General features: G+C 38.0%; 1 protein-coding gene across 3 annotated transcripts in view; it reads right to left on the bottom strand.

Moving 5' to 3' along the window:
• PSME4 (proteasome activator subunit 4) overlaps positions 1-14,807 on the bottom strand; it is a 105,112-nt gene that overhangs the window by 17,172 nt on the left and 73,133 nt on the right. For all 3 annotated transcript variants that reach the window (XR_014841957.1, XM_085019296.1, XM_003125150.7), the window contains 13 exons: positions 13,621-13,830; positions 12,276-12,412; positions 10,756-10,809; positions 10,333-10,462; positions 9,613-9,694; positions 9,257-9,410; positions 8,084-8,153; positions 7,122-7,247; positions 6,202-6,354; positions 4,524-4,628; positions 3,997-4,088; positions 2,751-2,882; positions 2,132-2,340 (listed from right to left, as the gene is read on the bottom strand). Coding sequence is in view for 2 of the 3 variants with exons in the window: in XM_085019296.1 (XP_084875422.1) it covers positions 2,132-2,340; positions 2,751-2,882; positions 3,997-4,088; positions 4,524-4,628; positions 6,202-6,354; positions 7,122-7,247; positions 8,084-8,153; positions 9,257-9,410; positions 9,613-9,694; positions 10,333-10,462; positions 10,756-10,809; positions 12,276-12,412; positions 13,621-13,830 (1,654 nt within the window). In the remaining variant the exon portion in view is untranslated. The remainder of the gene's footprint in view (positions 1-2,131; positions 2,341-2,750; positions 2,883-3,996; positions 4,089-4,523; positions 4,629-6,201; positions 6,355-7,121; positions 7,248-8,083; positions 8,154-9,256; positions 9,411-9,612; positions 9,695-10,332; positions 10,463-10,755; positions 10,810-12,275; positions 12,413-13,620; positions 13,831-14,807) is intronic.

Genomic DNA, 14,807 nt, shown 5'->3' with positions numbered 1-14,807 from the left:
ACAACTGGTGCTGGTAAACTAGACATCACAAGCAAAAGAATGAAGCCAAAGCCTTATCTTACACAAGAGACAGAAATTAACTCAAAGTGGAATTCCCATCAGGGCTCAGTGGTTAACGAATCCGACTAGGAACCATGAGGTTGCGGGTTCGATCCCTGGCCTTGATCAGTGGGTTAAGGATCCGGCATTGCCATGAGCTGTGGTGTAGGTTGCAGACGCAGCTTGGATCTAGCGTTGCTGTGGCTCTGGTGTAGGCTGGCGGCTACAGCTTCGATTCAACCCCTAGCCTGGGAACCTCCATATGCTGCAGGACTGGCCCAAGAAATGGCAAAAAAGACAAATAAATAAAAAAATAATTAAAAAAAAATTAAAGTGGATTGAAGACCAAAACCTAAGAGCTTAAACTATAAAGTCTTAAAGGAACAAACTGCACCATATTGGATTTGTCAATGATTTCCTAGACACGACATCAAAAGCAAAGGCAACAAAAAAAAGAATACATAAATCTGGAGTTCCCGTTGTGGCGCAGCAGAAATGAATCTGACTGGGAACCACGAGGTTGTGGGTTCAATCCTTGGCCTCCCTCAGTGGGTTAAGGATCCAGCATTGCCATGAGCTGTGTTGTAAGTCGCAGAAGTGGCTCGGATCTGGCATTTCTGTGGCTGTGGCGTAGGCTGGTGGCTACAGCTCCAATTAGACCCCTAGCCTGGGAACCTCCAAATGCCACAGGTATGGCCCTATAAAGACAAAAAGACCAAAAAAAAAAAAAAAAAAAAAAAAAAAAAAAAGCCAAGAACTAGAATAGATATTTCTCCAAAACAGAAACAAAAATGGTGCAGAGGAAACAAATCTGACAAGAATTCATGAGGATGCAGGTTCAATTCCTGGCCTCGCTCAGTGGGTTGGGGATCCAGCATTGCTGTAGGTCACAGATGTGGTGTAGGATCCCACATGCTGTGGCTGTGGCATAAGCCAGCAGCTATAGCCCTGATTTGACCCTTGGCCTGGGAACTTCCACATGCCACTACTGAAGCCCCCAAAAAGCAAAAAAAAAAAAAAAGAGAGAAAGAAAGAAAGAGAACGGAAAGTAAGCAAATGAAAAGATATTTAACATCTAGTCACAGAGAAATGCAAATCAAAATCACAAGATACCTTCTCTGAGTTCCCTTTGTGGCTCAGCAATTAATGAACCCAACTAGGATCCATGAGGAAGCCAGTTTGATCCCTGGCCTTGCTCAGTGGGTTGAGGATACAGTGTTGCCGTAAGCCATAGTATAAGTCATAGACACAGCTCGGATCTTATATTGCTGTGACTGTGGTGTAGGCTGGCAGCTATAGCTCCAAATTGACCCCTAGCCTGGGAACTTTCATGTGCTGCAGGTGCAGCCCTAAAAAACAAACAACAAACAAACAAGAAACCTTCTTTACACCTATCAGGATAGCTACAGTCATAAACATAGAAAACAACTGTTAGTAAAAATGTGGAAAATTTGGAACCTACTTCATCACTGGTTGGAATGTAAAATAGTGCAGCCACCATGGAAAATGTCTTGGTGGCTCCTCAAAAACAATTAGACACAGAATTACCACATAGTCTAGCAATTCTGCTTTCAATACCCAAATGAATTGAAAGCAGAGACTCAAACACACCTCTACATTAATACTCACAGCATCATCACTCATAATAGTCCAAAGGCGTAAACAACCTAAATGTCAATGTCCATGAACAGATGAATGGATAGACAATAAAATCACTATGCAACGTGAAAAATGCCAGACTTAAAAGAACACATACTGTCTGATTATCCTTACAGTGAGAAACCTAGAATGGACAAATCATACAGATGGAAAGTAGAAGGGTGGTTGCCAGGGGATAGGGGAGGGCAGAATAAAGAGTTACTGCTTAAAGAATACAGTTTAAGTTTTGCAAGATGAAGAGTATAAAGATGAAAGATGAGTATAAAGATGAAAGTGATAACTATACAACAATGTGAATATATTCCATGCCACTCAACTGTAAATTTTATCTTATGTCATTTTACTAAAATTAAAGGGGGTATGTAAAGAAGAAAAGAGGATAACCTACAACATCTATTTTTAAAGGGAGTTTTTACTAATTTTAGCTACTCACTAGTTTTTAAGAGTTTAATGCCCTGGGTTCGTTCATCTTCTTCACCAATTCCATTTTCTTCCATAACATGGTTCTGAATTTCTTCATCCACATCCATGAGGGGTTTCAATTTCTCTAGAATTCGAGCAGTAAACTCAGGGACACGAGGGGATGCTGTTGGTGCAGTGTTTGGCAAAGAAACATCTATCATGAATATATAGGTCAGCACACTGTAAAATAAAGTATGTATAGTAAGAAGAGATACCATTTTATCAAAAAAACAAACAAAAAAAACCCCCAAAAAAACCCAAAAACTCAGGTTCTAAAGTCTGACCCAACCAAAGTAAAATTTCTCAAGACAGTCCCTGGAGAGGGTCCTGTGCCTCTGTGCCTACAATCTGAGGTATCAGAAACTGCAGTGTGGTGACTATTCCCCACTGGCTTGGGAGCACACTGCCATTCTACTGTACATTCACAGCTCCTTGTCTACTGTCCCACAACACAATATAAAACAAAATCTGAAGAAGAGGATATCATGAAACTCAACAGTAACATAACCAGCATGTATTTTCATTAAACATTAAGATTTAATAAAAAGAACTCAAGAGGAGTATCACACCACAGAGAGAAAAATACCCACCTCCCTATTCTTTCCCTGACATTTTTGTAAACCTGGGTGAGTTTGGGTTCCAAGTACTTCAGTAGTCTGTGCAATAGCTCCGGCACCCTCCACTCCTGCTGGGCAAGGCCACCTTGGAGGACATAGAGTCGACTAAAATTAAAGCATAGGAGATTGTGTTAGTGCCCCTGTCTGCCTTTACATTACATTAATGATGTCTGTATTCCACTTAAAATCGTTTAATTTTCAAACTGACAATTTAAAAGAGCATCTCTATGAGATTTTATTTTTTATGTAATTTTCTCTCTATTCTCATTTCATTTCACTACTATGCAAACAAAAGAGCTACTGACTTTAGAATATTCATGGATGCCAGTCCCTACCCTGTGTGGCCTGCTCTCTCTGAGGGAGAAACTAAAACTTGTTATACAAGAGAGGAAGAAAAAAAAAAGAATACTCACGGAGTTAGTTTCTAAGCATCGGAGGTCTCCTCACTAATTAATAATAATAATACATTCTTCCTGTTGACAGGATTATCTATATTTCCTTCTCTTGCTCAATAATTTTTTTTATGTTCAATAATTTTTTCTTATGCCCTACCAAGTATATTTTTTCTTTCTTTTTTTTTTTTTTTTTGTCTTTTTGCTATTTCTTGGGCCGCTCCTGCGGCATATGGAGGTTCCCAGGCTAGGGGTGGAATTGGAACTGTAGCTGCCAGCCTACGCCAGAGCCACAGCAACTCGGGACCCGAGCCGCGTCTGCAACCTACACCACAGCTCACGGCAACGCCGGATCGTTAACCCACTGAGCAAGGGCAGGGACCGAACCCGCAACCTCATGGTTCCTAGTCAGATTCGTTAACCACTGCGCCACGACGGGAACTCCAGTATATTTTTTCTTAAAAGGATTACTATCTTCTTTCCTAATAGGAAAGAGTAAAAAGTTTGGAGATGTGATAAAGAAGTTAATATTGTCATGGTACCAAAAAACAGTCCTGATATGAAAGATATGACAGCAGAGCAGGCTGGACCTACTTTATGTTTGAATTGCTCAGGCAATTTCTCCTACTTGTTCTCTCCTGAGAAATAACTATTTAGGATCATACGTTGGACTGGATTGGAGCATGTCATCTCCCAGATGAAAGTGGTTACATTATCTAGCCTTTAGAGAGTGTAGACATGTCACTTCCACTTATACATCAAGAACAAAAAATGTTATCTTTGTTACAAAACCTTTTGTTAACCTCTTAAATTTCCTTCTTATTTACCATGCATCAACAAAGGATCCTCCTTCACCACTCAGTGGTGATTCCAACAGAAGCTCAAAAAGCCAATGAAGTTTCCGGGGATCTCTGCTTTCCTGTGTTGAAAATACAAAGTAGCAATTAAAACAGGGGTCCTACAATTCTGCAAATAAATCAGACCTCCTTATTTTAGAAATTTAATGAATATTAAGTGTTTTACTCAAAGGGAGTCAAATACAAATGTATTATCATAGCTCATGTTAGAAAGACTAACAGTGAGAAAACTGTTGTTAGCTAAATGGACTTTTTAAATCAAAAATAACACTTATAAACTTGTACCACCTGGCTTTTACTATATATGATTTACACTTCTACATATATGATTTGACATGACATTTAATCTAAAAATGCATTATCATGGCAGAGAAGGTATAAAAATCACTCAACATTTTCTTTAAAAGGCTACACAGAACCAATTACATAAGATGATAAAATTTCAGGATTCAAGAGGTATAAGGAGATTTTTAAATAGTTTGAATAGGAGAACTTACACAAGATGTTGCTATACAAGTTCCCCAGTCGTTATACGTTTCTACCGTAATGTTGGACAATGCTGTTCTAAGCAGGGGACAGAGGAGCTCCCAAAGCTTCTCCACCTACTCAAAACAAAATAGAAGGGGACAAGTTAATGATACTCAGGAATATTTTTCTTCAACTATCATTTCTTGCAAACACACAAACACAAACTGGTAATTCCTTTATTTCTCAGAATATCCAAATAATGCAAGAAAGTAACTTCACCATACTACCATGAAACATATCCAGGTATAAGGTGAACATTTCCAATAAAAAATTATTCAGAAGACACCGTATATGGTTCCTGACAAAATCTCTCATACTACTGAAAAGTTCTCTTTTTAAATGTTTGAATAACACAGTACACTGGGCTGAAATGAAACCTCCCAATCATCTATCTGTATTTTGCATGCTGATAGAGAGGTCACGTGATCAAAAGTCACTTGATACCTCCAAAGGAAGCACTGACATTTCAATTCAATTTAGTACTAGCCCAAAGTATAATCTTCAAATTCCAAGTTTTGGATGACTATAAATAGCATTTTAAAAGTTCAGCTGTACAGACCATGAACATAGGTGTACAGATGCTTCTCACAGTTTAGTGAGAATACAAGTTACCTCGAGATCTTGATAAAATGCAGATTCTGATTCATTAGATCAGGGTGGGACCTGAGATCCTACTTTTCTAATAAGCTCCCAAGTGATGCCTATGCTACAGGTCCATGGACCATACTTTAGCCAAAAGAACCTACATAGGGACCAATGGGGAGGGAGGGCTTGTGATAAAATTGTAAGTGGTAGCACTAGGCACTGATAAAAATGAGATTAAAAAAAAAATCTACATCTCATACAACTTATAAAGAAAGGAGATGTGTTCTGGAAAAGAGATAACTCAAAAAGGACAGGGACAGGATGAGAAGGATATGTATGATATGTTTAAACTGTTTCATGATATGTAAGCAGGAAAATGACAGTATTACAATCTAAAAAATATTTTTATTTAATAAGTGATTTGAATAAATTCATACCTATAACTAAATTATAGTCCTTATAAAAGCACGTGTAATTAGGTTTGTCAGAACCAGTATTTGTGTCTTTTCGTTGAAGAAATGGTGGCCTACCTCATATTCAGGCATTCCAGACATTTTTACCAGGTTATTTTCAGTTTAGGGCACTTTGCTAAGAAACTAGGGCAGAGATAAAATAAAACTTAACCTTACAATTAAAAAGAGGTATACTCAAAAAAAAGGCTGTCAAATTCAACTATCTACAAGACCAAGTAAGTACTATAGATGAGTACAGAGGCTAAGAGAAAAGATTTAATGAGAAGCTAGAGAGTGCCCATGTAGGGAGAAGCGCATGCACGACTGAGCCAAGTGAAACAGTGCACTAATGTGGAATAGTGTTCCAGGATATTACTACTTTTCAAGAGAAACTGAAATCCTTTGTACATGACATATCTAGATGGGAAAGAATTCAAATTTTAAAAGACATTCAAGGTTACCTATAGACCATGACTTTGTGACCTATACTCAAAAGCAATGTGGAAGTGAACATTTCATATTTTAGGTATTAATACCTAATGCATAGGGAATTGCCACATAAATGGGTAACGGAGCTTTAAGAGGGAATTTGCTGAACAAACTGCATCACCTTTTCAAATGTCCAATGCTTAGAGCCTCTGATTAAACCAGCTATAATTTCTGCAACACATCGTTGGGTGCTTTCATGGGAATCTGCAACCAAACGTTCTAAGTGGGGCTTCAGAACTGGCAGAAAGGCATCATCAAAATTTCTGAATATACCCTATGCAAATAAAAAAAAAGAAAGTCCTTCACTACTCAAATGACAACCATCTCCACTATAATATGCTTACATTTGTTTACTACAGTGCTTAAAAAGCTGTTCTCCCCCTTTAACTCTCTAAGTTAAAATGGTAAAAATATTCTCCTCTGCTATATCACACTAAAATATAATCAATGAAATAAAAATTAATAATCGTCAACCTTAAAAATATCACACACACTTCAAAAAAAAAATCAAATAAATGCCAAATGCATATGGTATTGTGGGTTTTGTTTTTTTGCTTACTGCTAGTTACAAATACTAGAGATAAATATTAAAAAGCTTGTTTCTTTGGGAGTTCCTGTGACTCAGCAGTAATGAAGCAGACTAGTATCCATTAGGACACAGGTTCAATTCCTGGCCTTGCTCAATGGGTTAAGGCTCCGGCATTGCTGTGAGCTGTGTAGGTCTCAGATATGGCTAGACATGGCTCGGATCCTGCGTTGCTGTGGCTGTGGTGTAGGCCCGAAGCTACAGCTCTGATTTGACCCTTAGCCTGGGAACTTTCCATATGCAGCGGGTACAGCCCTAAAAAACAAAACAAAACAAAACTTGTTTTTTTCAGTCCCAGACCTTAAGCCAAGATGAATATGACTAGCATTACTTGCAGAGCCATTTTAGATGAAGAGATTACTAAACTCAAACTCTGATCAAATACTTTAAAAATTATGAACCTATAAATTTAAAGTCACTAAGCTTTATGAAAAAGGTACATAAATAATAGTTACCTTAAAGAGGCAAAAACGTCGTGGATTAAATTTATCTTTCCCTTTTCTGTCTTCTAAAGATAGAAAAGTAATTAGCTGTTCAACAAATTTAGGATCAGAAAAATGATCAAATATAATCTGTTCTGCCTATAAAGTTAAAAGAAAAACATTCAGGGATTAAAACCTATATAAAAACATGATTCTGAAAAGTTTAAAATTCAACTATAACGTTTCAATACTCGACAATAGGTTGTTATTTTTGGTCTACAGATTTTTTAGTTCTTACAGAGGCTTTTTAACACCAAAATAGTATCACCTCCTAAAAATGCTAAATTCTTAAAAATAGCTAAAAATTTTCCTCTGCAATTCAAGTTTCAATTCTACTTCTCAAACTGTGAAATAAAACCCAAAATGTTCTGCTTGAGAAGTGAAGACTTAATGCTTATTGTACCAATTTCTGTGCAATTTAGGAAAATCCTCCAAACTGCAAACCAACTTCCAGCAAATTATTTCTCTATTTATAAAATGTCAGAAATTAAAAAGGTAAACTTTTGTTCAGAAGAAAATAAAAACTTGTAGCTTTTATTAACTTAACTGAGGAACATAAACTTATAAGTCTTAGCTTTCAAAATGATCAAGAAATTCTATGAAGACTTAAGACTTAACTCTGATTTAATCTACAAACATCTATTTATTGTGTTTCCATCATTTACACACAATAAAAAACTACAAGCCAGTACCAAGTGAATGCTAAGTAGGAGAGTAACGTTAGATATGAGACTTGTGCCAAATGGTCCTAAAAGAAGGGATGAGGGGTAAGAAGAGCAGTGAAGCAATGCATATTTACCAATATTTACTGTGCTATACTGCAGTATACAAACTAGAGGGAAAAAACATGAACTGAGTTTGAAGTAAACCAGTGGCCAAAAGTAAGGAGCACTTGAACCAGATTAACTGTTTACATGTGGAAATCAAATGCTTACCTCCGTCAAATCCTCCCTGCTCCTGCCGAGCTTAGGCTGCTCCTCCATACCAGCATAAACAACCATATTCCTGCACAGTAAGAGTTTATATTTGTAATACATTCAAGGAAAAACATCAGACCTTCATGAATAGAAAGCATTAGAATTTTGTTTGTTTTTTGTTTGTTTTTTTGTTTTCGTTTTTGTTGGTCTTTTTAGGGCTGCATTAGTGGCATATGGAAGTTGCCAGGCTAGGCGTTGAATTGGAGTTGCAGCTGCTGGCCTACTCCACAGCCATAGCAATGCCAGATATGAGCTGTGTCTGCGACCTACATGGCAGCTCGCCACAACGCTGGATCCTTAACCCAATGAGCAGGGCCAGAGGATTGAACCCATGTCCTCATGGATACTAGTGGGGTTTGCTACTGCTGAACCAAAACGGGAACTCCCATTAGAAGGCGTTTTTTTTTTTTTTTTGCCTTTTTGTCTCTTTAGGGCCACACCTGAGGCACATGGAGGTTCCCAGGCCAGGGATAGAATTGGAGCTGGAGCCGCCAGCCCACACCAGATCCAAAGCAACACAGGATCTGGGCTGCATCTGCAACCTCACCACAGCTCACGACAACAATGGATCCTTAACCCACGGAGTAAGGCCAGGGATCAAACCCGTGTCCTCATGGATGCTAGCCGGGTTTGTTAACCGCTGAGCCACAGTGGAAACTCCAGACGGTATTTTTAAAGGAATCTACCTAGATGCTAACTCTGGGGTTATAAGTACATCACTAAGTCTTCTGCCTTAAAAATCTATCAGGTCAATGCATCCTAATGCCACAGATTACTGGGGATAATAAGAGACAAATAAGGATTTCTTGGGGCTGGTTTAGGCATGTGCAGTATTAATAGGTAGGAATATAATTTAAAACAAATATTAATAAACCTCTTAGACATACAATATGGGACTAAGGAAGTCTAAGGGTTTCAGTGGGAAGACAAGGAAAGAGGCAAGGTTGAGGAATAGTACCAGCAAGAACAAAAACAAATAGAAGAGGGAAAAGGCTAGAGATTGTGTATCTTTGGTGGTAGAGTGTCTCTAACTGCCTCAACTATCTCTGAACCTCCCTGAAAATCCAGATGATAAAAAAAATGACATCGAAGATAAGCTAATACTAAGGTGCACTGCAAGCTGCAACTTACTGTGGCCAGGTGTAGTATCCCCAGTGAGTTTTTTCCACAAAGCAACTTGACTCCCACTCTTTTTTAGTTCTCGGTATACTTTTGCTATCATAATGCAACCAATGATTATCAGGCCTATCACCGGCAAAAATCTGGGTGGGTTTAGGATATCCACCTAAGGAAAAGACAATTAAATTTGATGAACTTCGAACAGTCTATGCAATAATTATTCTTAACTTTCAATCAATAGTACTAGTATGACTTTATCTTCATAAGACTCTATTAAAATTCACTCAAGGCAAGACATATATGAAATTTCAAAGAGACTATCTGAGTTTGACCAAGAAGCACTATTAATTATATTTGGCAGTACTTACTGATTTCATAGGGGTTGATGGTCAGCTTTTTGTGGGTTCTTTTTAGCTGCTTAAGAATGCCAGCAACAGCTGAGATTGCCATCTAGAAAAGAAACAGGTAGAGTATGTCTATCTAAATTTTAAATCTCTTAAATGGTTGCATGCCTTGATCAAAAGCAGAAACTGAGTCTTCTTTCAAAAGCAGAGAGATACCTCACCCACCAACATCTGGTGGCACAGCCACATGAGTGCTAACCTGGACTTGGGCTGAGTCATCTGCAGTACTTTCTCCAGAACCTTCATCCATGCTAGTCTCTGCCTAAAAAACTTTTATCCCTTCTTTGTTAAACCAATGCCTGCTCATTCTTCCTCACTCAGCCTAAACAGTTCTTCTTCCGGGTCTTTTCCCAATGCACCAGGCCAGGTTACCCCATCTTGCACCCCATCCCAACAGTTAGAGAGTAAAACAAAAAAGTCGTATCCCTCAGATACCTTTCCCTTCCTATAACACATCATACCTGTAATTAATTTTTTCAAGTCAGTCTTTCCCATTAACCCATAAACACGTTTCCTGCTATATCCCCGGTGCTGAAATGCACAGTGCCTAAACATGTCTTATTTGTTGGATGAATTATTACCATTTCAAACCAGCAGAGGAAGATTTCATATCAATATACTTCAAGATATTAGGTGAAGTAAAAATTCTCAAGCCCGAAATTATTTCTAAAATAAGCTATCTACCTTCCGAACTACAATTGCATCATGGTTGAGATTCTCAACAAAAAAACGTATGGCACGAAGAGGTAACACTCGGTCATCTCTCAGGAGTAGAGACAGAAGCCCAATGCCTATATGTTCAAATTTCCAGGGCCTGAAAAGGGAAGAGGAAAAAAAAAAAATTCGCAAAACATACTCATAAAACCACTTAAGAAAAATACTGTATTTGAAATATTAAAATTTTGTTTCCCAAAAATCAAAATAAGTATATTGAAAAATACCGCCCCTATCATTAGCCCCAAACTTTCCCTCTCAGTCTTCTAAATTCATGAGTGAGATGACAATTTTTTTGTGGCACAGTCATTCATGGCCTTCAGAGTAGAAAACTCCTATAATAGTGAAGATAAAAGCTTTGAGAATTAAAAAAGTACATATTTCTATACTTACAAATTTCTCTGTTCCACACCGTCTAGCAAAGTGTTTACCAGATTTTCATAGTTCCTTAAAAAAAAAAAAAATTTAGGTGAGGTTCTGTTTTAATACAATATTAAAATGAACATCAAAGAATGTAATATAAATTCAAATGCTGGCCTAAATTCATCCTCCTTTTATTTCTCATCACCATACGATAAATGATCTAGTGAGAAGCAAGTCAGAGTGAAAGCAAATGGGTAAACAGAGAAACTGGGAAAAGAAAACGAAGGGCAGAGAGAAAAGAACTGCTAGGTACAATGAGCACCAAACTGTTCCTGAGTGGACACTGAAAATAAATTTGTTATTAGTAATCAGTTAGTTAGGAGTGACCCACCTATATAAGAATACATGAGGTAGGCTATAAAGATTATTATTTATATATAAATATTAGAAAAAAATTAATAAGCATATTCAGAAGTTCCCTGGTGGCTCAGCAGGTTAAGGATCAGTGTTGTTACTGCTGTGACTCAGGTTGCTGCTATAGCATGGGTTTGATCCCTGGCCCGGGATTCACAGATCAAAGGAAAAATAAAGTTAGGAAGGTTTGAGCTTGAGTGTTATCACTTAAGTGCTTTGGTTCCAAAAATCTAAAAACAGTTTATTAATATCCCAACAACAAATTTGTATACATTTGATGAAAAAGATATTATAAGAGGTATGAACAGATACACTTGTTGAACTTGAATTTAAGATTTAGTGGGGAGTTCCCGTTGTGGCGCAGTGGTTAATGAATCTGACTAGGAACCATGAGGTTGCGGGTTCGGTCCCTGCCCTTGCTCAGTAGGTTAACGATCCGGCATTGCCGTGGGCTGTGGTGTAGGTTGCAGATGCGGCTCGGATCCTGCATTGCTGTGGCTCTGGCGTAGGCCAGCGGCTACAGCTCCAATTAGACCCCTAGCCTGGGAACCTCCATATGCCACGGAAGCGGCCCAAAGAAGAAATAGCAAAAAGACCAAAAAAAAAAAAAAAAAGATTTAGTGGGAGTTTGTGTCATGGCTCAGCAGTTACTGAACCAGACTAGTATCCATGAGGACACGGGTTCAATCCCTGGCCTCACTCAGTGGGTTAAAGATCCGGTGTTGCTATGAGCTGTGGTATAGGTCAGACTTGGCTCAGATCCCAAGTTGCTTTGGCTGCAGCGTAGGCCCGCAGCTGCAGCTGATCTGAACCCTGCCTGGGAACTTCCATATGCCATGGGCGAAGCCCTAAAAAGACAAAATAAAAAAAAGATTTAAAAACTGGGATATGTGTCCTAAAAAAAAAAAAAGATCAAAGAGAATTCATGTGGAAAAAAAGACATGATGTTAAGATAACTTTAATTTTGAAATGACAATCAGGGATCTTCAAAATAATTACCTTCTAACATTTTGCTATCTTTTCAGAATCAATGTGTAAATTTCATTAGGTAGATACAATACATCTACACCTTGGAGATACTTAAAACCTACTGTCTGTAATGTTATCTGCCTTGATAGGCAGGCATTCATAATTACCTCAGGGCATCAGCATTCTTTTCTTGTTGGCGTTTAAGTCCTTCTTTAATTTCTTCTGAGCTAAGCATTATCTGGTTGGTAGAGGGGTTTTTTGATTGTTGAAGTAATTCTGCTATTCCAACACATGAATTTGGAATCTTATTAAAAAAGAAAAGCCAGGGAACAAAATGACATACTGACACATACCACAGATGAATCTTGATGATGTTAAGCTAAGTAAAAGAAGCCAGATACAAAAGGCCACATATTATATAATTCCATTTACATGAAATGTCCATAATAGGCAAATTCACAGAGAAAGTAGACTAGTGGTTTCCAGAGACCACGGGTATGGGGGAATGGGAACACTGGGTACAGGGGTTCTTTCTGAGTGATTAAAATGTTCTAAAATTAGAGTAGTGATGGTTATACAACTATAGATGAATATACTATTGTGAATGTAATTACACAGCTATTGTATTAGGTGAACTTTTTGGTATGTGAATTATATCTCAATTAAAAAAAAATTTTTTTTTTTTTTTAAAAAGCATAGTGACAATTAGCAAGAACTATGTTTGGCAGAAAAGGAATACATCTGGAGCAGGTGGTTTTTAAAACTGAGGATGGATGTCAAACATAATCATTTCATTAAAGAGGGGGATTCAATTGCATGCACATCTCTTTCCCGCATCCCCAATTCTGATGGGTGTGTAAATACACATTTGAAAATTCTCAGGAGTTCCCACTGTGGCTCGGTGGGTTAAGAACCTGACTAGTATCCATGAGGATGTGGGTTCCATCCCTGACCTCACTCAGTGGGTTAAGGAATCAGTGTTGACCTAAGCTGTGGTGTAGATCACAGATGCAGTTTGGATCTGGCATTGCTGTGGCTGTGGCGTAGGCTGGCAGCTGCAACTCCAATTCAACCCTTAGTCCCAGAATTTCTGCATGCCACAAGTGCAAAAAAAAAAAGAAAGAAAATTCTCAGATAATGATCTGCTATCTCTCCCCATTTGAGCTCTACCAACCTGATATTTACTTTTATCATTTGTCTAACCAGTCAATATTAATCTTCTTCACTGTAAATTATGAACCCTGCAGTCAATCTTTTGTGACTTTGACCAGTAGAAGTGACCTCCTAATATATATCCAACTCTGAAAAATGAGGCCAGGGACATAAAGGAAATAATGGTAAATGCAAAAATGTAATAATGTTTTTATGGTCTCCTGGTAGAAAAACCACCTAGCTCTCTCCTGGCTACTTCCAACTTACTATTCCACCTTGCCATCTACAGTAAAGATCACTAAAGTACTAAAAGGAAACAAAACAAATGCATAAATTTGAATTAAAAAACATTTTGCTTACTGTGAAGTCCAAGCCAATTGTTTCATACTGCCGATGAATCTTCTCTGCAAGATCATCAAAGAGCCTCACTATTGATGGCTTTTCCAGGGACATTGCTTTGCTAAGCCCAGAAGAAACGATTGCTGGCCAGGTCTGTACAATACAGTCCCAATCATGAAGGTTTGCCAAGCACACACCACTGTGATTTCCAAGGAGACAATACAAGGCACCCTGCAGGAAAAAGTAATCAACGTGGAAAATAAGAGGCACTATTTATTTGTAGCCAACTCGCCTACATGTTGTTTTCAAACTTACTAAACATTATTTATTTATTTATTTTGTCTTTTTGCCTTTTCTAGGGCCGCACCCACGGCATATGGAGGTTCCCAAGCTAAGGGTCTAATCAGAGCTATAGCTGCTGGCCTATGCCAGAGCCATGGCCACGTGGGATCCCAGCCAAGTCTGCGACCTACACCACAGCTCACGGCAACGCTGGATCCACTGGGCGAGGCCAGGGATCAAACCACAACCTCATGGTTCCTAGTGGGATTCGTTAACCACTAAGCCACGATGAGAACTCCTAAACATTGATTATTTAAATGCTTGGTACTGGTTAGTAAAATAGGTCCACACGTTTAACATGTTACTTTCTGAAACTCAAACTTGACATTTAAGTGCATTCCAGTAACTTTTTTTCTAAGTCATTTAACAGCATTGGCTCAAAGAATGGCTATTAGTAAGGTAATATAGAAATATAAAGATGTTGCTTTCAAGGACATAACTTCCATTTTAATTCTCTTCTACTATAATTATAAAGGCTGTAAAATGCACCACTCTTAGCATTTCAGGGTACAATGTTTTGAAATAATCTTTAAAACAGCAGTTAAATCTGGTTGCCAAGTATTTCCCTAGGTATATAAAAACTAGGTTACTTAATTATACTGTGAACTTTTTACTCACAGAAGCTCAATTAATCAGAATGATTCAGATGACAGTAGGTACCTCTTTTTCAGGTACTCCGTTTTAATGAAAAGAGCTCTTAATACCAAAACATTGTTTTTTCCTAAACATTCACCCTAACTCAGTTCCAATCTGACTTCTTACCCACCCCATGCTCTGCTCCTATTTATGGTTCTAATAAGGTCAATGTAACTTCAATTTTACTGACCTAACAGACAGTTTCCAACTTTAAGTTTACTTGACCTGTC

The sequence above is a fragment of the Sus scrofa genome, chromosome 3, assembly GCF_054392235.1.
Source record: "Sus scrofa isolate SSC_HxYL_T2T_F1_AM1 chromosome 3, Sscrofa_HxYL_maternal_Yorkshire_Landrace_v2.0, whole genome shotgun sequence".
Lineage (NCBI taxonomy): Eukaryota > Metazoa > Chordata > Mammalia > Artiodactyla > Suidae > Sus > Sus scrofa.
The sequence above is the reverse complement of the archived record's forward strand: the minus strand, read 5'-3'. Positions and strand labels throughout refer to the sequence as shown.